The following is a 26,273-nucleotide window of genomic DNA, read 5'->3' as shown; positions in this document are numbered from 1 at the left end:
TAGTGATGATCTGTTCTTTCGAGGGGGTGGGGGGAGAGGAGCTAAAACAATAATGCCTGAAGGTTTGTATTCATATTTATATTTTGCCCCCAACACATCTTTCTGAGGCATACAGATCCTAAATGACAAAACACAATCCTCCTTCATCATTCTCAAGAGCCAAATACAGGTTGCTTTCAGTTGCTTCTCCTGTTGTAGAGCCAAGTCTCATTAGCAACAGGTCCCAGAAAGGCTGAGAAATAATAATACGAAATGAATGACTGCATTTGTATCATTTTGGGAAATCCATTTTCTGGAAAGGTGATTGCTGTAAATAACAATAGCAAGGGGACAAAAGTGCCAGAGAGTAGGCAACAGGTTATGAATTGGCAGTGAGGTATGTTTGAGAAATGTTTGGGGCTTTTACAAACAGGTCAGAGATTCTTTTTATAGCTCAGGCCTGAATAACTTGTGACTGAAAAAAGCTAATTATGGTTGCTCAGGGTTGGGAAATTCCTGGAGATTTGGGGGTGGAGTCTTGGGCAGGGTCGGTTTTGGGGAGGAGAGGAACTTCAGCTGAGTTTAATGTTACAGAGTCTATCCACCAAAGCAGCCATTTTCTTTGGGGAAACTAATCTTTGTTGTCTGGATATGGGTTGTAATTCCAGGAAATTTCCAGGTATCACCTGGAGGTTGGCAGTCCTAAGATGAATGTAGTCCACCAGCCATGTATTGAGCTCTGCTAGGTGTTTGGCAGCCTCTCTTTCTTTTTTGTAGTCCTTGGCAGACAGCAAACATGGGAGCTTTATTGAGCACCTGGTGTGCTGCATTGAACTTGGTGTAACTTTTAAAATCTATGGTTGTCTCCCCCTATGTCTATTGGATCTTATTTCTTTTTAATTAGAAGATTTGATCATCTGCTGGAGTAAATGTGGTCTTCTCCAACTGAGCTCATGGGATTGAATCTCAACTAACCAGAAGGAGATACTGAGCAATGAGATCTGGGAGATTTTTCCAGCTGGGACATTCTATTGCCACCTATCAGCTGGTCTGTTAATGTATTCTAGATAAGGAAGTCTCTCATTGTCTTCATTTTTCTTTCTAATATGTTCAAAGAGATTTTGCTCTACTGGGTGGAGGGCAAAGAGAAATTGTGGAAATTCACTAGACTCATTCAGGAGAAAAACATTACTGATGGTTAGGAAACCAGACAAGATCTTTTTTGTTTGGTCCTGCGCTGGTTCTTCTTCATGATACTCAAGGCTGTTTTGGAGACCTCTGTAAAGATGTTAGTTATATTCTCTTGGAAATGGGCTGAGCACTCAAGGTAGGAAACTGCATGGAGTCTCCGAGCCAAGCTCTCTCCCTGTAAATGAGAATAAGATAGGGGAGAGTGGAGAAGAACAGAGTTTTCACAATCAGAGTAAAGCACTTCCTAAAAAGGCCAATAATTATTTAATATCAGAAATGGGCCAAGACATTTTGTTGTTTGAGGCAGATAATCCAAATGCTCTCTCCAGTAGGAAAACATAATAATAAATAAAATAATTGACAATTTGTTGTCCTTTATTGTTACCTTCAAAATCTATCACCTGAGGAAGTAGTTTCACCTTGCTTTCCCCCTAGGCTGGCCCTGCTTAATAGGAAGAAATTCTCTTGCCTGTGCCTGTATCTGCAATGTTCAGCTTGGTCTTCATTTCCCCTCCAGAGTACAGAGCTTTGCATCTTGGCAAGGATGCACACATGGACAGAGAGCCAAATAAAATATCTGTTGCATCATGGATGTTTAATAGTGAGATTCATTTTGACTAGTGTGAAATTCCACTAGTACTGCATCAACTTCTACAGATTTGAGGTGTCAGCCAGGGGGCTGCCTGTTATACCTTTTGGTAGGTGATAGGCTCCTGTTGGTCCTGGTGTAACCTCCTTAGCAGAACTTTGTCTTTTCTCAGGTCTGTCTTGCACCCAACAAGCAGAATTGGAATTCCCCTGCAGAAATGCATCACTTCAGGATACCACTATTCAGAGTGGGTGGGAGATTTAATAGGTTAGTAGCAGTGAGGAGAGATTTTGATATATACAGGGAGATATACAGGGAGATATATACAGGGAGATATACAGGGAGATACAGGGAGAGACTTTTTTGAAAAATCAATCAAAAGACATTTCTGAAGAACAAGGCCAATCTGTTTATTGGTTAAAGGGATAGTTTGTCTGAGTACTAGTCCTGACGAGGAAGACACCCAATAGCCGCTTATTGAAAACTGTCCTGTTCCCTTTCACAGCTTCTGTTTAGCTTCTCCACTTTTAGCTTTGGGAAGATTCTCCTCACTGAGTCAATATGTCTCTACCAGTTGGGGACATATACTATTTTTTTTTTAGTTTTTGTTTCATTTTAGTTAAAATATTATTTCTATTTTTGTTATGAATATATTTTCTTCATTATATTTACTATCCCTTTTCTTTGGCTTCACTGGGGAACATTTTGTCTGTACCTTTTGTGTTCCATCTAACAGAAGTGAAATTTTCAGGCACTGTTGTTCCTGTTACCCAAAGGATATTCCCCAACAAATTTCAGACAAGATAAAGGTCCCCATTCTACACTAATTTTTTGTACCCAATTTATAGACAGTTAAAATTTTTAATTGCAAGCAGGCAGAGGCAGACATTTTGTAACTCAAGAAGTAGGTAGTTTAGTACAAATAGTACACAACAGAGGGATTCTTATGTATTGATATATAAACTTGAGGACAGGGTCAGTTGTAAAACAAAAACAGCGCTTGCAAGCGAAGAGAATTATATGCTACCTCCTGCACCTTACCTTTCTGCATGCTGGTGCTTGAAGCATTTTTCTCTCAGCCCATCTCTGATTCCAGAAATGAGCTTGTCAAGGGAAAAAATGTGGAAAGATGGAGTGCAATGAGGCAGGGCACAGAAGAGGGCAGGATTTTTGCTCCCTTTTGTTGTGGTTCAAAACCAGACTCACCCATGTAAACAGGAGGCCACCTGTGATTTTACCTTGTGGGTGGGGGAGGGGGGGAAAGGAATGTCTTAGACGGAAACAGCTTGGAGAGGTGAACTTTTATTTATTTATTTAACATATTTATAATCCATCTTATTTCCTTAGACTCAATGTGGCTAACAAGGCAACAACACTTTATTCATTAACCCCACCTATCCCCAGTCTAGACTGACATTGTCCCTCACAGTGGCTTTTAAATGAAGTTAAAAAAAAAACCCAAATAGATCATCATCACTGATTTCTTGCATCTCTTCTGGGTTTGCCCTTAGTTTATCTGTTTCTCTGTCACACTTTCTCTCTCCCCTCCTGTAATGATTTCAAGAAATGGGTGCATGTGTCTTTAAGTGTTTGGTGAGATAGGTGAAGAGAGGGGGTGAAAGAGAGAGATGAGTGAGTGATATGATTGGTTGATGACAGAGAGTGGGCGGAGTGGAGGCAGTTTTCAGTTACTGAGGGAGAGAAAAAGATTCAGTTAGGGCAAGAGAGGCGAGCTGTGTGCAGCCTGAGTGTGTTCATGTATTTGTGAGGGAAAGGCAACCTGAGTGGAAGCCTGAACTGAGTGTGTCTGGGAGACTATATATTTATTCTATTTGAAGCAGGCAAACTGTGTGTGCGCCTGAGAGAGAAAGAATTGAGAGTGAAAAGAAAACAGGCTAGCTGTGTGCTGTCTGAGGAGTTCTCTGTGAGAGAAATATAGAGCCTAGAGAAAGAGGCTGTGTGTGAAGCCTTACAAGAGATCTGTGGGAATGAGTTTGGATGAAGCAACTAGAAGAACTAAGAACTACTTTTATGTAACCAATACACTTCTTAAAAAATAAACTTTTGTTATATCCCAGAGTAGCAGTCATTGTTATCTCCCATTCCTATCCTCAGGGCCACATAGAACCACAAAGGAGCCTGATGCATAAACACATTTCCAAAGGGATAACTTAAATAAAATATATTGGAATTTAATATTCCTGGTGGCAGCTAACTACCCAGAGGGTGTGAAGGGAAAGATTAAAGCAAAATCCACCCTAAAGAAAGTGAAGATCATAACACCTCCTTATTCAGATGTTATGGTGAATTCACATACATCCTGCCTATATGTATGTACATCAGTCTGTAAGAAAAAACAAATTTGCAATTGAAACCAGGTACTGGCACCTGGATAAAAGTGTGGTTCACATCGCATTTGAGCTGTACATGCCTTGAACGTAACATTAGAATTACTCAAAATGCGTATTAAAAAGAACCAAGTATACACTTTACATGGATTGTGCATGCGTTCACAGTAACTTTTGAACAGGGCTTCTATTAATGATTGAAGTATAAGCACATTCATTATGATGGTACAGCAGATGCTGCTTATCACTGGAGAAGGGGTAAGGTATTTGCCAGCCTTGCCAGTTTGTAGCACTGTGTGACAGTAAACGTAAGCAAAATGTTTGTCCCAGTGCCTAGCAAGTGCAGCCCCAGAGATAATAGAATAACAAATAAGAGCCACGTTACACCAGATCAAAGACCCTTCCTCCAAGCCAACGAGCCAACAAATGAGATGGGCATAAAAGCCACTTTGGAAAACCAGGCCTAGCGGTGCAGTCCTCTTTAATGGCAACAGCTTTGTTTAAGTGCATGGACTAGTACAGAACCCATTCAATTACAGAATTGTTGAATGATTCTCACTTCCCTCTTGTGCACCTTCTGACTTTCTTGAACAATCAGCCAGGGCTGCAGAATAATGTTCAGGTCTGAAAGTTTCCAAATATGTCATAGATTTTTCATTTTGGATTAGCTATAATAGTGATCTTAATGAATGGCACAATTTTTTATTTGGGTTTTAGTTAATATCTGTATGCACGTTCCTAAGTATGGGAAAAGGAGCACCGGCATTTCCCATGTTGTCTCTTTTTTAATTACTCTTATATCACACCTATTACCCAGGCTCTAGAGGCAACAATTTTCACTAAGTTGATAGATTGTCTTATTACCTTTGTGAGAATGTTGTCAAAGCTGGTCAGGTTGGTGACATCATAGCACATGATAATTGCATGAGCCCCACTATAGGAGAGGGGGCGGAGTCTGTCATAATCTTCCTGTCCTGCTTGGAGTGGAGACAAAGTTATATACATTGCTTTTACCTTCTAATGTAAGACCAGCCTTTCATTTACAAACGCAGCCTGCTATATATAAAATGCTTCTCTCCTATATAATTTTGATACTTCACTATCCAAAACATCCACAGCTGAATCAGTATCTGTCCCAGAGTGATTTTTAGGCAGTTACAAAGGATTTCCCCCCATGCTAACCATACACTGGGTAATATTCTGCCATAGGCTGGAGGAAGTTCCTCCAGCTTATGGAGCCTTCCTCTAACTTATGTGGCTATTCACTGGGAGGAAACTTCTAACTGTGCCATTGTGTATGTATGCCTCAGCAAATGTCAGGAGATACTGGGGATGGTGCCTTGGGAGGGTGGAGTTTGAGGGGCCTCCAGTCTTTATGGTCTTTTGCACAGAGACTAGGGGGAAATTTCTAGAACATCCCTATGTGGTGGCAGTTTTTTCTGTTGCTGCTCAATGCCTTGAGGTAGGAAATTGGGCCTGGGCAGGTAAATAGGAAGCCTACCAGCAGATGAAGTGACAATTGCTTTCCAATGAATTATAATACAAATGAACATATATGGTCTGATGCTATTCTTGTATTGATTAGCTGTGATCTTCAACAGGCCTTTTGCTTTCCAAGATGCTCTTTAGAGAATCTAAAATTACACAGTAGCTCAAAGTGGCCCAGGTCTCTTCCTTTTCCTCTGTTCTCTCTCTGATTGAGGGAAAGTGCAACCTCTCTGAATGCAAAATCTTTTGCTGTGTCTTTCAGTATATTGCATTAAGGAAAAATTTTCTGAGTGAGGTGCAGCAAAGACAAAAAGGAGTTTTGCATTATTTTAAACACTGTTGAAGTTATTGGCCATATGCTTCCATTGGCTTGAGCCTACTTAATAAGGTTCATGAAGTGAATCTTCAGTCAGCAGAAGACTATACATATGGAAAGAGAGGGAAATTAAATTGTGAACAATTGGGTTTAAAAGGCTATGAAATGCAAAAGATACAACCTGTGACATTTTATATGCCAAACCCAAAACTATGTAAGGTAAGTACAGTCACCATTCATAACAGGTGAAGTTGACAATAACACATTCATGTTAAGCCAATGTAGTAGGCGAGAAATGTATCTCTTAAATGAAAAAGACAAATCATGGTTGACTGGCTTTGCCTAGGTACACAACTCTTAAGCATTCTTTCCCTAATAAACACAACAACAATTATATCAGTACTTCTGTTTCCATAGGGGAATTTGTTTCATTCTATTCTGAATCAACCTTATATTTTCTCAGTTGAGCTTAAGGGCCAGTGATCATGTGCTTGAATGAGGAGAAGAAAGCTTTCAACTCTGTCTGATTGTCCTCCCTGAGAAGCTTGCATGAGATTATCCATTTATGGAAGAAACTCCAGGCCGTTTTGCATACTTGCTCTGGAAAGTGAAAATTAGAAAATTTAAAATGTATTTTCTAAGAGACCAGCAACATCTTGGTTTCCACATGGAATCACGTTCCCCTATGTGACTATTCTAAGTGTATTTGGCTGGGTTGCCACCAGCTTGCAGCAAAATTTTCCACATCCTTCTAGAGTGGTTGGAGTTAATGACCTCAGACTCAAATTGCAGTTTTGAAATTCTGGTAGGGCCTGTCCGATCTTGTTAACAAGCTTTTGCAAAGGAAAACAAGACAAAGTAAAACCTCATAATATCCAGTTTTAAGGATACATTTTATTTACAGTTTCCCAGTTTGGTATGGTGGGAATAGCCAGTGTGGTTTAGTGGTTGGAGTGTTGGCCTAAGACTGTGGAGACCAGCTCAGTCACGATGTATGCTGGGTGACCTTGGAGCAGTCATTCTCAGCTTTATCTATGTAAATGGATCCTTGAAGGGATGTCAATCTCCAGGTGGGGTCTGGGGATCTCCTGGAATTACAACAGATCTCCAGAGATCAGGAGTTTAGGACCCCTGAAGAAAATGGCTGCTTTGGAAGGTTTATGGCTTTATTCCCTGCTGAGGTCTCTCTCTTCCCCAAGTCCCACCTTCTCTAGGTTCTACTCCCAAATCTCCAAGAATGTCCCAACCTAGAGCTAGCAACCCTAGATCCTTATAAGGCAATGAGAATAATATAAACAACCAGGAGTTTCCTGGAGGAAGGGTGGGATAAAAACGTGATAGTGAGCAATATTTATTAGGACTGATTGACATTTCCTTGGATTCTGCACAACAAAGTTCTGTTTAAACTGTCTCTTTGTTCTTTGCCAAAGAAGCTGCAGTACCTGGATCTTCTCTACGTGTATGAGGATTAGAAAAGAACCATAGATAAAGAAATTCACCAGTCCCCAGGGGATGAAATAACATTTTCTGCTGTGAAGTTTTAGTATTGCCAATGGACTGATAAGCTGAAGAGGTCTTATGGTGGTGGAGACAAATTCTGAGTTCCCTTACCAAGTGGGGAAATGTACTCAACATGGTTAGTTTTGTAAGTAGGCAGCTCAGGAAGGGTAGGAAACACTCTGATTGTTGGAAGGACCTGTAGGGCAAACATTTTTCTTATCAGTACAGAGAGTCTTGTAAGGTAGCATAAAGTACACCTTGTGGTGCATCAAAAAGGCTTTTTGCTACACTGATATGTTGTAGTAAGTTATGGCCATATACTAGGGTTACCAGCTTTGTATTGGGGACATTCCTGTAGATTTTGGGGAGTGGAACCTGGAGAGGTGGGGTTTGGAGAGGGAAGGGACCTAAGCAAGATATAATGCCATAGAGGCCATCCTCCAAAGCATCTGTTTTCTCCAGGGGAACTGATCTCTGCTGTCTGGAGATAAATTGTAATTCCAGGAGATCCCCAGGCTCCACTGGAAGTTGGCATACATGGATCACGTGATTCCACATTTCTGCTTTTTATACTATGGGATCCATGTTTTGATTCACATTTCTTTCTCTGCACAAAGCTTGTATATATGTGGGGAAAGTATAACGTGAACCATTTTGTATAGGAAATATTTAATAGGGCTACAATGGAAATTACATTTTAAAGTCATGGATGAAAAGGCTTTGTCCCACCTGCATATGCAATGGTACCTCTACACATTGCAACCGTTCACACATGCCTATCTGTCTGTTTTATCCAGCTGCTCTACCATGGAGCTCAGGGCAGCATATATGGCTCTTTCCTCCTCTATTTTATCCTCTGAACTCTGTGAGACAGTTTAGGTAGAAAGAGAACGAATGACCTACAGTCACACAGATTGTCCCTACCCCAGCTGGGATGCTCACATCTGGATCAGTGACCAAAATAAGCTTAGCATGCAGGGCTGTCCACTGATGCTGCTGCCACTGATGTCAAACTGAGACGAGGGTCCAAAGTGAAACAAGGCTAGAGTATTGGTTTCATATGCAGAAAGTCCCAGTTTCAACACCCAACATCTCCAGCTAAAAGGATTAGAAGGGTGATGTGACAAACTTCCCCATGAGACTCTGAAAAGCTGCTCACTGAGTCGACAGCAGTGGCCTTTATAGACTGATGATATGACTGAGTAGTAGCCATCTGCACCTGACCCCTCCATGCATAAACAGAATGCATGGGGAATGAGGGACAGCAGGCATGAGTGTACTAGCCCTGTCCCCCACCCATACATGCTGTCCAGGTTATCTGCATGGAATTGGCTACATGAACTCTCACTCCCCATGCTGGGGATGCATGAAGAGTGTATGTATGGACACTTCCTCTGTACATATGTGCCATGCTCATGAACGGGCAGGGGCAGGATCAATACGTTTGTGCTTGCTCTCCCTCTCTGCATGTTCAGGTAACATGCATGGATAGGAGTGGAAAACTCTGCTTTGTTTGTCACTGAAAGTAGGCCCCCAGAGAAAGGTACAATGAAGAACAATCTAATACAGGCTTTCTAGTGCCAAGCTCCTATGGATAAATAGCTTTATTGCATCTAGGCCAAGAAGACTATTGGCTAGAGTCATAATGTAATTACAGAAACTAAAGCACTACCCAACTGTGTTCATGACAATATATGCAAACATTTATACCCAAATTTCTTCAGGTCTATATAACTTGAAAGTTTGTTCTTACACTAACTGGTCCAATAATAAGGCCAGTGCTTTTCTAATTGTTTGCAATGTTTTCCACATGTAGGAGAACACTTTTTCTGCTCCATGTTTAATATACCTGCTGTATCCCAGAGACTGATAAGCACTTGCTTGCCACTGAAGTGAAAGGGGGCAGAGAACTTCTCAAACACTGTTGGGATGTAGACCTGAAAGGAGGGGATGGAAAAAGACATACATATATTTGCTTTGTCAGGGTGAAATATTTAATTACAAATGGTATTTTGTATCCTTTCCTACTATTTTACATTGTCCTGTTTTCTTTCCTGATTGGGGCTTTGTTAAAGAAGTATACTGTATATTCTGAGGAGAAAGTAATTATTCTACTTTAACTTCTTTGTCGTCTACAGCAGCTCAGAAAATATTGATTGTCTAGATGCTGAAAACTAAACAAAATTGTGTTGTGTTATATGAGACTACTGATAATAATTATAAGTACAAGAGAGACAAATAAATTAACAAGAATTAAAATTCTAGGACACACTATATTTGTATAATATTTAGCACACATTTAGCATGTTTATTGAAAGACTGCATGCAGAACAGTATCATATTGAAAGCATTTTCTGTCTCGGGAATATCTACTGCATTTTCTGTTTTACAAACCAGTTTTTCCCATCAGGAGTGATTGAATGAGGCATTTTCTGATCTGCTTCAGTCCTGTCTGTAACTCTGCTACCATATGATTTCCTCCTATTTCCAGCCTGAAGTGCCATCAACCTCCTTGTCTGCCTATGTTTAATGTGGATTGTAAGACTTCCGGCTAGGGAATACTATGAATTTGTGGTCATATTCTTACATTGTAAACAAACCTCCACTTGCCTGGGATGAGCACGAACCTAGTTAATAGTCATGCTCTTGAAGTCTCTCCCTTCTTCCCCTTTCATGTGGTACACAGAGACTGAAGATGAAACTCTTTAACTTGCAAGTATCTGGAGTCATAGTAACCCCAGTTAGTCCAGGCATTGTGTTTGGGTACCATGATTAAAGACTTTTGTTTTCAATCTTAGAGCACCATACAAGTGGAGGAAGAGAGAAGTGTGAGCACAACTGTTAACTAGACCAAACCTATCTGAATGCAGAATGCAGCTTTTGTTTTGGAGATCCCAAGTGCTGGCACCAAATAAGTGCTTAGAAAAACTAAATTTAGTGATACTGGAAGTAGTCTTTGTCATAGCTGAAGTTTTTCCTGTTGAACCAGTCATTCTGAGGAACTTCAGAAGCTCTTAAGCCCTAATACCTACTGTCCCAAAGGAAGTGGAGAAGGCAGTTTAGTATACTTCTCTTACAGAAATTTAATGTTACACATATGCCATAACTTCATGGAAATAACAAGAAGCTATTCTAAAGGGAAAACAAGCAGATAATTTTCTTTAGATAGGAAACTGCATGACAAAGAACAAATAGGGTCATTTTGATGGAGTTTGGGGATGGGAAGGTGACCCTATGAACAGAAGGGGCTTACCTTGGGGAACTCTCCTTTTGCAAACACCATGAGCAGCGATGTCTTTCCACAGCCCCCATCTCCTACAACAACAACTTTGATTTCCGTGAACCCCTGGGTCTTCCCATCGGCTCCCAACTGTTCTACCATCTTTGGAGCTCCTTGCATATGTGCTAGCTTCCAGGACCCCTCCAACAGGAGTCCTTTGAAGTAATCCGAGGGACGATACAATAAGAGAATCTCTTCTTCCTGTAAACTAGACAATGGAGCTTCTCCACCTCAAGATTCCTATCTCTTCCGTTTTCTTTGCTGTGGAGTAAAAATTGTGACACACAGCACAGTGTTTGAATAGGACAGGATGGCCAAGAGCCTGTGTGGTAGGAAAGGTGTGGCTGGAATGTGAAAGGATTGGCTGGCATAGGGTGTAGAGTGTACACAGAGAAATATGCACAGAAGCATCCACCTACAGCATGGCACAGAAAAGAAAAGTAGATGATAAATGATAGACTTGGGGCAAAACTACACATTTATGTTTTTAACGAATTGGGTCCAGGTTTCCCGGCCCAAACTTGTGTTCCTTGCAGCCACATAGCAGCTGCAGGGAATGGCGTCTAAGAAAAAAGAACCAAATGGGCCTGGAATGCCACTGCAGAGGTGAGTGGGAAAGAGCTCCTGTCTCCCCTCAACCAATTTTCTTGCATAAAAGCAGTGCACGAGGGGAGTTATTTCCCCATTTTTGCAGCTTCATATAATAACAATAACAATAATAACGTTTGATATATATACCGCCATTCAGGACAACACCCACTCACAGTGGTTTACAAAGCAGTTTACAACAATCACCCTGTGAGGTGGATGGGATTAGAGAGCTCTGGAAGGGCTGTGACTGACCCAAGGTCACCCAGCTGCCTTCAAGTGGAGGAGCGGGGAATCAAACTCCCGTCGCTCTTAACCACTACACCAAAAATGCACAAATATTCCACATGGAACAGCGAAAGGGGAAATAACTGCCCCTGTGCTATTTTTGCATGGGGAAATGGCTTTCAGGGGGAGGCAGGAGCCCTCCCTCCCATGCTGCAGTGTTCTGAGCCTGTTTGGGCTCTCCTTTTTTAAAAGAAGCCATTCCCTGCAGCTGCTGTGGAATATGAGTTGGATCCAGGAAATCTGGACCTAACTTGTTAACAAGATGAATGTCTAGAGAAACCAGTAAATGAAGCTGCAAAAAAGGCCTCCTCACAACTCAGATTAGCCTGGAAGATTGCCCCTACCTTGACACAGCTGATCTGGCTACCTGGATTTACACCATGGTAATATCAAGACTAGACTACTGTAATTCACTCTACATAGGTCTCCCCGCAAAGTCACTCAGCAATTCCAGCCAGTTCAGAATGCCACAGCTCATTTACTATCAGGAGCTAGGTGAAGCATGCATATTACTCCCATTCTGCAGTCATCTCCCTGGCTACCCATCAGTTACTGGGCTCAGTTCAAGATTTTGGCCATCATATACAAAGTTCTTCATGACCTTGACTCCTAATATCTTCAAGACTTCCTCTCTTCCATGGCAACTTTGCTCATGTGAACAGGGTCTTCTGCAGATATCACCCAGTAGTTGGGCTAAATCAGCAGCTGCTTGCACATGTGCTTTCTCTTTGGTAGCCCCCAGCTTATGGAATGGCCTGCCTGAGGAGGTCAGGAAAACTCCCACTCTTCTCACTTTCCACTAACTATGCACAACTAAAATATTCAAGAGGGCTTTTAAAAACTCAGGTAATAGGATTGGGCTATAAGAAATGGCTCAGAGGGATGGCTTGGCAAAGGGATGGGAACTGTAGAGTATTCTATTGGCTCCTGCTTGTTGATGTAGATATGCTTCTGAACATGTTAAAGATGTCATGTTTAATTACTTATACTTTATTTCAGCAACATTTATGTTCAGATTTATGCCTGTTTCAATTTTTTGCAACCCATACCCTATTGTATTTGTTCATTGAATGTCTGAACTGTGGTTCATATTAAATTGTACTGTGTAATCCACCTTATGTCTCAATGAGAAAGGCGTACTAACAAACAAACAAACAAACAAACAAACAAACAAACAAACAAACAAACAAACAAACACACATGGGCACACTACGACACTTGGGCTATGTTAATAAAATCTATGTTTCTTGAGACACTTTAAGGTTACACCAAAAACAGAAAGGGTGAATAGAGAAGTGTAACAGATCTGGGTGTGCTCTGCCTAATATGTGAAATTACTTCTATACCCAAATGACATCTGGTTTAACTACTGCCCTAACTACTAACAAAAACATCCATAGCAAAAAAAACACAAGACACAGCATATACAACTATTTACATAATGTCAGACATTCATCTTAGATATTCATTGTCCATATCAATTTGATATACATCATCCAAATGTACCATTATAACAAGCAACAATGTAATAAGTAACATCCACAAAGACAGAGAGGAGCCAGAAGCACTATAGACAGAAGCACACTCTTACTTCACTTGAACCTTCTTCACATACCAGTGAACAAATTTATGTATACTCTGTCTCAGCATCATGGACACAAAACACAAAAAGTGGTGCATGTACAGATTATATATACATAGAAGTTGTGTCAGATATATCCCTTTGCATGGGATATGTATAATGTATAACTCCTTTCTTTCCTACCACAATGAGCCAAAGGCAGCTATAAAAACAATGAATCCAGGATCTCAGAGTGCTTCTATAACTTTAAAAGTTGCATAGAAAACCACATCTGAGGAAATTCTGCCTTCCCTGCAACTCTAAAACATATATAATGCAGTCCTAAGATGTGTCACGCCCTTTCAAACCCATTAAGTCAATGAGCTTAGAAGGGTGTAGCTCTCTTTAGGATTGCTATCAAGCAATCCTTTCAGGTAATACAATAATGACAGGAGTGAGTGACACCTTACTCTGTCTTCTTCAGTGTCTTTAATAGCAGCTGAGCAGGCAGAAATTTAACAGATGATGCTTACCCCACCTCTAATTCTTTAATTCCTGCTTCACCTCTGTGTGCCAGGTAGCACATGAGCAGGCCCGGTAAAAAGATTGGCAACTCTAAATAGGATAAGCAGCAGGGGCACAGCCACACAGAAAGTGGGAAAAAGATAGATGTGGTGCTTGCCGCAAGCCATTTCTTGAATGCTAAATTTGGATTCCACATGGGCCTTAGGTGCAAAACCTGTTTGTTTAGGGTTTTGATTTAAGATTTAGCAGTCCTGCCTAACTGTTCAGGTACACATGTTCTGGGAATGGATGGCACAGAACCAAGTAGGGTTTCCTTTTCTAACAGCAACCTAAAAATAAAATCCGTTAAGTGAGAATGTATACATCGGTGGCATAGGCTGTTATGGTTCTTCATTGGCCTTCTCATTTCCCCTCCTCCCTTGTCTGCTGTTGGGCAAAAATGAGTCCAGCATGTAGTCTAGTTTATCAGTCTAGTTTATCAGATACAAAAATCACACACCTCCTACATTCTCATATAATGAACCGGTGACCTCACCTTTTACCCTCCCACTAGATAAAATATAGGGTTGAACCCTCATACACCATGGAGCCCCAAATTCCGTGAAGGCACCTTCTCATTCTAATGTTGTCTCAGTTCTCTTTCTCCTTATATGAATTCAAATGCAATTTGGGCTGCCAGGTCCAGATTTTGAAAGGATATCTCTGCCTTTAAAAATGGCAGACAGCTGGGCATAATTTCACAATGCAGATTTTTCATCAGAAATCCACAGTGATGGAGCAGTTTCACTGAATGGATTTCCCCCTTTAAGCAATTCTCTCAGGGTCTGGATTCAGCAAGCTCAATAATGATGCGTTCAGTGTAGCATCAGCTTCAAATCTGGAACCAGAGTTCTATGCTGGTTTCCATATTGCCTAATGAAAAAGTTGGTTGAATAACTTAGTGCTACTTAGTGGTTGAATAACTAAGCTACTTCAGTCATAAGTAAGCTCCTCTTATAAAAATAAACAGGAGTTTTGTGGCACCTTTATAGACTAACAGCTTCCCCCGGCCTCCATCAAAAGCTTTTGAATGTGTTTGCCACCTTCAAGAAATACCTTCCATGGGACGGTGCTGCCATCATGTGGCCATTAAATCCCTTGTTTGTCTTTTCCTTTCATTTTCCAAAATAGCATTCTTTTAAAACACAAATTAATAAGTAACTATATTGAAACCTGGCTCATAAAAGAGATTATGAAAACAAAGGAAAAAATGTATCAGAGCCCTTTCCATCCTGTGGCTACTACTGTGTTGTAATACCATATGACTTTTACAGTCTACACTGATCAATTAAAAAATAAATGTTAGCAAAATATTAGCACAGTTGGGTAGTGGAATGTTATGGTGCAGCCCGATCTCATTACTTCTAGAAAGCTAAGCAGGGTCGGTACTTGGATGGGAGACGACCAAGTTGCTCTGCAGAGGAAGGCAAAGGCAAACTACCTCTGCTCATAACTTGTCTTGAAAGCCCATGCTAGGGTTGCTGCAAGTTGGTTGCAACTTCATTGTGTGCATATTTGCACACCTGTGCACGTGTGCATACACAACCACAGTTTACTTTGCCATGAACCTCATTGAGAGGGTCACTCTCTCTCCATACAATGCATCTTGCAAGATTGTTCTGAGGATGGTAAATAACAAGTATTAAGGGAAACAGCTAATGGTCTGAAATGTGAAGTAGAAATGCTAAATGCTATATTTTTCAAGATCTAGCTCAATATATCTTCAAAACGACAAACCTGACCCTAAAGAAAAGCTGCTATAAAATGATGTCTCAATAGTATCTGATTCCATATAAGTTACAACAGTATTATAAAATGGAATGTTCAAGATCTTGGAGATATAATAAGGAACTAGGCAATGTTCATGTTTGTTTATTTACTTCATTTATACTCTGCCTTCCCCCCCCCTCAAGTGGGAAGCCAAAGCAGGGTGGCTGCTGTTGAACAGTAGAATCAGCTGGGCCTGTGTGGATCATGCAAGCAGTGTGGAAGAAAGGTGGCTGTCCTCTGGACCTGCTCCCATAGCAGACGGAGGGGAAAGGCAGGGAGGAGAAACATGTGCATGCTCTTCCTTTGTGTCAGAAAATAACATCAAATTCTGGTGTGATGAGGGAGCTGCAGATCATGCTAAAGCCCAATTCATTAAAAATTGCCTCTAAACTGGGGCAGGAGTGCATCTGTATTTTGTTCGCATGTGAGAGGTGAGTACCTTGCCTCCCCAGCCCCCAGCTCCCTGCAGCTCCATTTGGGCCCCTGGGAGATCTGGCAACCCTAGTAACAAGTCACCCAGTGGTTGCTGCTGGGCCTGATCCCAATAGGGTTGCCAGGTCCCCCTACGACATGTGTGGGAGGTAGCAGGCCAGGCATCTACCTGTTCCATTTCCTTCTCGCACGTGTACTCTGTGCATGTGTGCTTCTGGCCCACGTGATGGCATCACTTCTGGGAAGTGATGTCATCCTGTGGGCCACGGGCCACCCTGTGAACACTCTGGCACTCCGTAACAGCCCGATTCAGCCCTGATTTAGCCTGAATCTGGTCCAATTTGGCACGATTTGCATCCAAATTGGACCAAATTGGACCACTGCAGTGCACGGGAGCGCTCTCATGCTCCACAGTGGCCCGAATCGGGCCCGAATTGGTGAGAGGTACTGGAGAATCAATAGAGTCACAGTTGACTCCCCTCCCCGGCAAAGGTCATCCATCAAAGTGACCAAGGCAATTTCAGTTCTGAAATTAAGCTTGGGTGTGGCCAGAGGCATGCCTACTGGGGGTGAGGTGGAGTGGAGGAAAATCATGCTGGCTTGTTGCCAGAATTTCAGCAGCAGCTGAGTTCCATTTGGGTTAAGTTTGCCTTCCTTTTCCTGAACGTACCATAAAGCTTGGATGTGGCTAGATGCATGAGCTGAAAGGCAACAGACACTCTTGGTCTTTGACTCTCAGGTGTTAGTTGTGGATGAACCAACAATAGATTCCTAACAAACAAGCCATAGTATTGTTCCATTTGCTTGGAGTTGTTGCAAGACATGTTGGTTCCTTTTGGGAAGAAAAATGGGATAAAATTCAACAAACAAACAAACACACAAACAAACAAACAAACAACATGCATTTTCAGTGCCTAGAAATGCATGACCACCATCTGCTTCAACATTTTGCTCTAAGAGAGGATATTTGATCTTGGTCAATAGTTAATAATAATAGTTGGGTCTAGGGATGGCTTATTTAATTTTACATAAAAATAGGATTTTTATCATCCCTGTATTAGGTTCCTTATTTTTATGAGCACATGCTTACTGGCATTTGCCTTTATCTTTCACAGGGATGCCAACTGGTCACATGTAGAGGGGAAAAACACTGACCACTGAAGAAGGCCAGATGGCTGAAACACGTTCGGTCAAGGTCACATAAGGCTTTTGTTTGAGTTTTTGGTATGATTTTAATCTGAATTGAGGCTATATTTGGACCTGTAATCATTTTTATATTATTCTGTAATAAATACTTGTATTTTTGTATATCAATATTGTGGCAAAACAGGGCCTTTCCTCCCACTGGTAGACCCTGCTCTGCCTACCCCTCCCGTTTTGCCTCTGGCCGGACACCTGAAGGGGCTGTCTCCCTTTCCTGTCTCCGGGTAGTTGCTGCCACCACTGTCCCTGTATGGGGACCTGGTTAGGCGGGACAGCCTCCTAACCTCCCTCCTCTGCTAGTGGGCACAAACGGTTGGGGGACTATGTGGAACAGAAGAGCTTTCATCCTTCATAAATTCCAAAACTCACTTATTTAACTTCTAACTAGGGGTGTGCAAGGCCTGCCTGTTTCATTAAACCTGATTTGGTTTTAACTGAATCAGGAAACCGTTTCGGTATTCAGGGAATACCGAAACAGCAAGCTGATTCGGTATTCGCGTTTCGGCTTGATTCGGCCATTGTTTTAAACGAGAAAACCTTCTCCCAGCTTTCCGGGAGTCTGGGGGGGGCATTTTCTGTCCAAATCACACCAAACTTGGTGGAGATCTTCTCCTAACTCTCCTCTAACTACCCTCCAAGGTTCAGAAAGATTGGACTTTGGGGGGTATGTTATGCCCCCCCAAATAAGGTGCCCCCATCCTTCTACACTCTCCATGGTTCTCTATGGAGAAAAACAAGTCCTATATCTAGGTGGCTTGGGGTGGCATTTTGCAAGCAAAATGCAACCAACTTTCAGGGGACCTGCTCCCACCTGTCCTCCCACCCTCCACCAAGTTTCAGGCAGATTCCACTTTGGGGGGCCATTTTACGGCCTCCCAAAGAAGGTGCCCCTATCCACCTCCACTCCACTATTCCGCTAAGACAGGCTTGTCTGGCTATGCCCTCAAACTTCAGGGGCCCATCTCCCACCTGTCCTCCTACCCTCTACCAAGGCCCAAGATGATCTCACTTGGGGGGGGGTATTTTATGGCCTCCCAAAGATGCTGCTCTTAGCCTCCCCTTTCTCCATTATTTCCTATGGGGGAAATAAGACAGGCTTGTCTGGCTATGGGTGGCATTTTGCATGCAAAATGCCCCCAACCTTCAGGGGCTCATCTCCTACCTGTCCTCCCACCCTCCATCAAGGCCCAAGCTAATCCCACTTCGGGGGGCCATTTTATGCCCCCCCCAAAGGTGGTTCTCCTGCCACACCACTTTGTCTTTCTACTGTGGGGAAGACTTCCACACCAGAGAAACACATGGGATTGGGGCTGCCAATGGCCACAGCCACAGTCCACCTGCACCCAAACTGCCAAATACCACACACACTGTCTTTGGTGTGAGGACAGGTAGGAGACGGGCCCCTGAAGGTTGGGGGCATTTTGCATGCAAAATGCCACCCCTAGCTAGACAAGCCTGTCTTATTTCCCCCATAGGAAATAATGGAGAAAGGGGAGGCTAAGAGCAGCATCTTTGGGAGGCCATAAAATGCCCCCCCCAAAGTGGGATCAGCTTGGGCCTTGGTAGAGAGTGGGAGGACAGGTGGGAGATGGACCCCTGAAGTTTGGGGTCATTTTGCATGCAAAATGCTACCCATAATCAGACAAGCCTGTCTTATTTCCCCCATAGGAAATAATGGAGAAAGGGAAGGCTAAGAGCAGCATTTTTGGGAGGCCATAAAATGGCCCCCCAAAGTGAGATCTGCTTGAGCCTTGGTGGAGGGAGGACAGGTAGGAGGAAGTCCTTTGAGGTTTGGGGGCATTTTGCATGCAAAATGCCACCCCTAGCCAGACAAGCCTCTCTTATTTCCCCCATAGGGAATAGTGGAGTGGAGGTGGATAGGGGCACCTTCTTTGGGAGGCTGTAAAATGGCCCCCCAAAGTGGAATCTGCCTGAAACTTGGTGGAGGGTGGGAGGACAGGTGGGAGCAGGTCCCCTGAAAGTTGGTTGTATTTTGCTTGAGAAATGCCACCCCAAGCCACCTAGGTATAGGACTTGTTTTTCCCCACAGAGAACCATGGAGAGTGTAGGAGGACAGGGGCACCTTTTTTGGGGGGCATAACATGCCCCCAAAGTCCAATCTTTCTGAACCTTGGAGGGTAGTTAGAGGAGAGTTAGGAGAAGGTCTCTACCAAGTTTGGTGTGATTTGGACAGAAATTGGCCCCCCCAGACTCCCGGAAAGCTGGGAGAAGGTTTTCTCATTGAAAACAATGGCCGAATTGTTTTGGCAATCACTGTTTCAGTATTACCAAAATTTTTCAGTATTCAGAAAAAGTTTCGGTAATACTGAAAAAAACCAAAGTGGCCCTGATTCGGTATTTTTAACCTAATCAGAATACCGAATTGCACACCCCTACTTCTAACTATACTCAGACAAATATACAGTGAACAGAAGGAATAATAAAACATAAACAGAAACCCTTACTCTATCTCCCTCGTGCCCTAATTAGATGTTGTGTAGGGCAGGCCCAATCCTTTGATACCTGGGGTTACATTAGATCTACATCTCCCCTCAGAGCCATCCTTCCCTCAACTCTCCAGCCACCAACTGTCAACTTCCAACTCCCACTGACTTGCTCTCCCTCCAATCACATTGTACTCCAGAACTGGCCCCTCCCTTCTGCAGCCCATAGAAAGTTAACTCCACAAACAGAATGGTGTTTCTCCACAGATACATATATTTATGTTCTATATTTAGTAATTTCCATATTTGGCCCTTTGACTGGGATTCCTTTAACCGTCTTGGTTCTTAATTCAATTTTGTTTGGGTTAAGTACCCCCCTTGTCCTTTTTAGAAGGGAAAAACACTTCTCCAAGCTTCCAAATGTTGAACAGACCCATTCTGCCACTGCCATGCGCATGGTGCCTATGTATGGAGGAAACTGCATGGGGCTTAAAAGAATGGTATTTTCTTTCCCCCTCACATGTGTGCAGGAGGGTGATGGAATGAGCTTTACCTAGTGTAGCACCCAGAGAGTGGAAGTGAAAAGGTTAAAATACTGCCCACAGGGAGAATGATTGACAGGTTTCTCCCCCCATCTCTGTAACAGGCTAGTGAGAAGGTAACAATTGGTGCTGACAGAATTGTTGAAGCTGTTGAAGTTTTAAGTCTGACAAGGAGGCTCAGACTAGTAACACTCTGTGTGGAAACAGGAAAAGATTGCTGTAACTGGGACAGCTTTAGATTTAAAGAAGACTTTAGTTAAAGCACTTAAGTGTGAAAGCCAGCACTAATTTACACAGACAAGATAGAACTGGGGTGTGTGTTGTTGGCAGAGGAAGTGGGTAGTGAAAGGAGACTCCCTTTCAGCCAAGTGATCAGGGTGATGTCTTTTGGAGGGGAACAATTCCTGCCCAGTGTCTAAAGAGGGGAGTTTGGCTCTGAGGAGGACCCTACGTCTGATGTAAAGGGAAAAGAGTGCTCTATTGAAGTCAGGACACCTAAGCTGTAAAGTGCAGCCAGTTTGGTGTAGTGGTTAAGAGTGCGGGACTCTAATTTGGAGAACCAGGTTTGATTCCTCACTCCTCCACTTGAAGCCAGCTGGGTGACCTTGGGTCACTCACAGCTTCTTGGAGCTCTCTCAGCTCCACCCACCTCACAGGGTGTTTTGTTGTGGGGATAATAATGACTGTAATGATTTCAAGTAAATGTGTGCATGTATCTTTAAATGCTTGGTGAGATAGGTGAAGAGTGGGGGTGAAAGAGAGGGATGAGTGAGTGATATGATGGGTTGATGACTGAAAGTGTGGGCGGAGTGGATGCAGTTTGAGACTGACAGGGCAGAGAGAAAAGTTTCAGTCAGAAGAAAGCAGGCTAGCTGTGTGCTGCCTGAGTATATTGAAGTATTTATGAGAGAAATATAACCTGTGTGGAACCTGAACTGAGCATGTTTGTGAAAGGACACTCAGTCAGGGAAAGAGAGGCCAGCTGTGTGCTGCCTGAGCAGGTTTAATATTTCTGTGAATGAGAGTCAGAGAAAGAGAGGCTAGCTGTGTGCTGCCTGAGGAGTTTAAGCATTTCTTTGAGAGAAATATTGAGTTAGAGAAAGAGGCTAACTGTGTGTGAAGCCTTAGAAGAGATCTGTGTGAATGAGTTTATAGGAAGTAACTTTAAGAACCGAGAACTACATTTATGAAACCGATACGCTTCTTGACTAAATAAAAGTTTATTTTGTTTTGTTATATCCCAGAGTAGCTGTCATTGCTTTATCCCATTCCTATCCTCAGGGCCACATAGAAGCACGAAGGAGCCTGACGCTTAGGAATGTTACCAAAGAGAAACTTAAATAAAATATATTGGAATACAATATTCCTGGTGTCAGCAAACTACCCAGAGGGTGTTAAGGGAAAGATTAAAGGCAAAATTGACCCTAGAGAAAGTAAGGGTCATAACAATGACATACTTTGTAAACCGCTCTGAGTGAGTGTTAAGTCATCCTGAAGGGCAGTATATAAATTGAATGTTATTATTATTATTATTGTTAAAGTAACCTAAGTCTGAAACAATCCACCTCTCATTTTTAAATTCTGTAACTACTGAAACTAAGCTTTAAGAAGATTACTTTGTCTAATGCTTGTGAAATGTTCTGTTTTGCAATCAAAATTTACCTCTGCTTTTCTTTCCCTGCCTACATTTTTACATGGGTTCTTGTTTCTCCACTGCCAAATATTTAGGCTGGGATTTAAGCCATAAATACATAAGTTTAAAATGTGGGACAAAAAGACTTTTAAATTATATTCAGAGACACACTACCAAAGGCTGCCCAGCCACAGCAAGCTACCTTGACTGTTTTGGACAGAAAACCTGCCTCACGGGGTGGGGGGAGTAAGTGGGGCTTACATCATAATGAACAAGGAAAACATCAAGCGAATTCTTGTCGTGGGAGATCTGTATGCCTTTCCATACCCTTATGTATGTATGTATGTATGTATGTATGTATGTATGTACGTACGTATGTATGTATGTACGTACGTACGTATGTATGTATTTCAAATTTCTATTCCGCCCTCCCTGCGAGCAGGCTCAGGACGTATAACAGCATATTAAAATATAAAATGCAATAAAAACATTAAAATACAATAAAATCCACATACGTTTAAAACAGGATGGTGGACAGCCTTCACAGGGAGGGTTAAGATTTTATACACCCCTTTTTTCAGGCCAGTGGAGGCCCAGCCTCAGCCATATGCCTGGTGGAACAACTCTGTCTTGCAGGTCCGGTGGAAGGATAGTAAGTCCTGCCGGGCCCTGATTTCAGCAGACAGAGCGTTCCACCAGGTGGGAGCCAGGACCGAAAAGGTCCTGGCTCTAGTCGAGACTAGGCGGGCCTCCTTGGGGCCAGGGACCACCCACAGCTGTTTGTTCCTTGATTGAAGGGTCCTCTGGGGAATATATGGGGAGAGACAGTCCCATAGATACGCTGGTCCCAGTCCACTCAGGGCCTTATAGGTCAATACCAGAACCTTGAATCTAATCCGGTACTCCACTGGCAACCAATGAAGCTCGCGTAAGAACGGTGTTATATGTGTGTTATATGTTCCTTATTTGGCACTCTAGTAATAACACACGCCACTGCATTTTGTACCAGCTGTAATCTCCAGCTCAGGCTCAAGGGCAGCCCTGAGTAGAGCGAGTTACAGTAATCTAGCCTAGAGATGACCATTGCTTGGATCACTGTAGTTAAGTCACGGGTTGACAGGTAAGGGACAAGTTGCCTGGTCTGCCGCAAATGGAAAAAAGAGGACCTGACAGCCGCTGTGACCTGTGCCTCCATTTTCAGGGAGGCATCCAAGATCACCCCCAGGCTCTTAACCCTTGGAACTGACACTAAAGGTGTCCCATAGAGGGCCAGGAGCCGGAGTCCCAAACCTAATCTCCTGTGGCTCAAGTACAGGACCTCTGTCTTCATCGGGTTCAGTTTCAGCCGACTCTGCCTCAACCAACCAGTCACGGCTGCAAAAGCATGTTCCAGGACAACTGGGGCTGAGCCGGGCCAGCCGTCCATCAACAGATACAACTGGGTATCATCTGCATATTGATGACACCCAAGTCTGAAATTTTGTACCAAGGGGGCGCATATAGATGTTAAACAATAAGGGGGAGAGTATTGCTCCCTGTGGGACCTCGCAAACCAAAGTGTGGTGGGATGACAATTTCTCCCCAAGTGCCACCCTCTGTCCCCGACCGTGGAGAAAAGAGACACACCACTGTAAGGCAGTCCCTCATATCCCCACATCAGCGAGGTGGTGAGTCAGAAGATCATCATCGACTGTATCGAACACTGCCAACAGATCCAATAATATCAGCAGCAATGAGCTGCCTCGATCCAGATGTCTACGAAGATCGTCTGTGAGGGTGACCAGCAACATCTCTGTCCCATGTCCCGGACAGAACCCAAACTGGAAGGGGTCTAGGGCCAAGACATCCTTCAGGAAGCCCAGCAGCTGTTCCACTACTGCCTGCTCAATCACCTTTCCCGGAAACGGGAGGTTCGAAACCGGGTGGTAATAGACTAGGTCGGTGGGGTTCAGCGATGGTTTCTTTAAAAGAGGCCTCACCACAGCTTCCTTTAATGGCCCAGGAAAAACCTTGGAGCCTAAGGATAGGTTAACAATGGCCTCCAGCAAGGACCACAGCCCCTCAGCACTGGCCTTTACCAGCCACAATGGGCATGGGTCCAAGGGACATGTGGAGGTCCTAACTGATTGCAGGGTGCTGTCAATCTCATCCCCAAAGAGTGGGCTGAAATGATCAAATATTGGCCCCGAAGACGGCCAAGGGGTCTCTAGCTCATTCCCTGAATCAACTGTGGCTGGAAAGTCGCGGTGGAGAGACAAGATTTTATCAGCAGAAAAGCTCCCAAAAGCCTCACAGCTAATATCCGAATTCAAAATTTGACGGCCTCCCTCTGGCAAGGAGACCAATGACCAAACCACATTAAACAATCTTGCTGGGTGTGAGCTAGCTGACGCGATGGAGGCTGCATAAAACTCTTCCTTCTCAGCCTTCACTGCAACCTCATAGGCTTTCATAAATGTCCTATAAGATGATCTTGCCTCTTCATCCCGAGATCGTTGCCACACTTGCTCAAGCCATCAACTCCCGCTTCTTCTGTCGGAACTCCTCTGTATACCAGGGAACCTGTCTTGCACAGGGGCAAAGAGGGAGACGGGGCAATTTTGTTGATGGCTTTGGAGAGCCAGCACTGCCATTCCTCCACCAGCTCATCTAATGAACCGCCATGGAGCACTGGATCCCGCAAAGCATTCTGGAACCCCATTGGGTCCATAAGTCTCCATGGGCGAGCATAAATCAGCTCATCACCCTTGCGAGGGGGGGAAGGTGGTATCCCCAGCCAAGCCCTCAGGACTGAGTGGTCTGACCATGGCACTGGTTCTACCACTTCCAGATCCACATTTAACCCCATCCCAAAGATCAAATCTAGCGTGTGGCCTGCTTGATGTGTAGGGGTCGATACAAATTGGGAGAGTCCCAGTGCTGCCATGGAAGACACCAAGTCTGCAGCCTGCACAGAGGAGGCATCATCGACATGGATATTGAAGTCCCTCAGCACCATCAGTCTGGAGTACCCCAAGGCCCACCCCGCTACCACCTCTAGGAGGCACGACAGGGTATATGCTGGTGCGCTAGGCGGTTGGTACGCCAGACAGATAGCCAAACTCTCCTCGGCACCCCAAACCAGGCCTACACATTCAATGCCAGAGATCTCAGAGGTGGGGAGCAGCCTGAAGGAGAAAGACTCACAGGCAAGAATTGCCACCCCTCTCCCCCGACCTCCTATTCAGGACTGGTGGAGGACCGAATATCCTGGGGGGGGTCAGTTCTCCCAGGGCAACTGTTTCACTCTCCCTCACCCAGGTTTTGGTCACGCATACCAGGTCCACATCACTCACCGCAAAGAGATCTTGCAGCGTTGCAGTCTTATTGTTTATAGACCTGGCATTGCACAACATCAGTGTCGAAGGAAGGTTGTTTTTCCTAGCTCCATCACCAGCGTTTCTCAGGATGGGATGCTGGTTAGAAGGGCACTGAGCCATTCTATATCTCCGTGCCCTTCTCAACTGAGACCAGCTCCCACCATCATACCTCCCACGTCCCCAGAGGACTGGGATCCCTGACCCCATGCTGGCCCTCCTCCCTATGTCCACCATCATCCAACTTACTCTCCTTTCCACACAACAACAACAGACGAGCACAACATTAATTCAAGCAACCGAGGCACTTCAAGATGTCCTTAAAGTACCTCAGGCACAGAGAAGGGCGGGGCTGAGAGACTGGCTTCACTCTCACAGGCAAGGCAGGTGGTTGCTCTTCTCCCTCCCTCCCTCTCTGGCAGCTCAGGCTCCTGGAGGCAACGTTGTTAAAGTACCTCAGGCACAGAGAAGGGTGGGGCTGAGAGGCTGGCTTCGCTCTCACAGGCAGGCAGGCGGTTGCTCTTCTCCCTCCCTCCCTCTCTGGCAGCTCAGGCTCCTGGAGGCAACGTTCTTAAGTACCTCAGGCACAGAGAGGGTGGGGCTGAGAGGCTGGCTTCTCTCTCACAGGCAGGCAGGCAGGCGGTTGCTCTTCTCCCTCCCTCCCTCTCTGGCAGCTCAGGCTCCTGGAGGCAACGTTGTTAAAGTACCTCAGGCACAGAGAAGGGTGGGGCTGAGATGCTGGCTTCTCTCTCACAGGCAGGCCTGCTTTGTCAAGGAATGGGATCTCCTATTCTCTATCATGGCATGATATCTGTGTGTAAGATCAATAAGAGGAGGGGGTAGGACTCTGTTGTGCTTCATGGGATCTCTCCACATTCAAGTGTTGTATCTTGGGTAGATTCAATTGAGATCTATGTGATTGATGATTATACTACAGATTTCATGTTTGATGTAAAACTTTGTTTAATTCAAAATAATCTACAATTAGAGTTGGTTCACATATTTGTTTTTAAGCCTGTTGGCTAGTCTAACATCATTCCAAGTTCACTTTTTTCAAGGTTTTTGAAATATTGGCTGGTCTTGTGAATACATTCATATGATTAAGATTATGGCCCTCACCAGAGCTTTTTTTTCTGCTGGAATGCTCCAGAATGGTGTTAAGGCACCTCTCTGTGTGTGGTGGCCCCATCTTCTGATCTCC

The 26,273-nt window shown here is 43.7% G+C and overlaps 1 protein-coding gene across 1 annotated transcript; it reads right to left on the bottom strand.

Moving 5' to 3' along the window:
• Positions 1-1,177: 1,177 nt before the first annotated feature.
• On the bottom strand, positions 1,178-10,934 carry RHOD (ras homolog family member D). The gene is made up of 5 exons (XM_054970077.1): positions 10,665-10,934; positions 9,261-9,348; positions 4,972-5,081; positions 1,863-1,997; positions 1,178-1,345 (listed from the first exon to the last, which is right to left on the bottom strand). Exons 1-5 carry the CDS (start codon positions 10,809-10,811, stop codon positions 1,178-1,180), a joined length of 648 nt encoding a protein of 215 aa, XP_054826052.1. The 5' UTR covers positions 10,812-10,934.
• Between the last annotated feature and the right edge of the window lie 15,339 nt (positions 10,935-26,273).

This window comes from Eublepharis macularius, chromosome 2, assembly GCF_028583425.1.
Source record: "Eublepharis macularius isolate TG4126 chromosome 2, MPM_Emac_v1.0, whole genome shotgun sequence".
NCBI classification, from domain to species: domain Eukaryota; kingdom Metazoa; phylum Chordata; class Lepidosauria; order Squamata; family Eublepharidae; genus Eublepharis; species Eublepharis macularius.
This window is presented reverse-complemented; position numbering and strand designations above follow the sequence as displayed.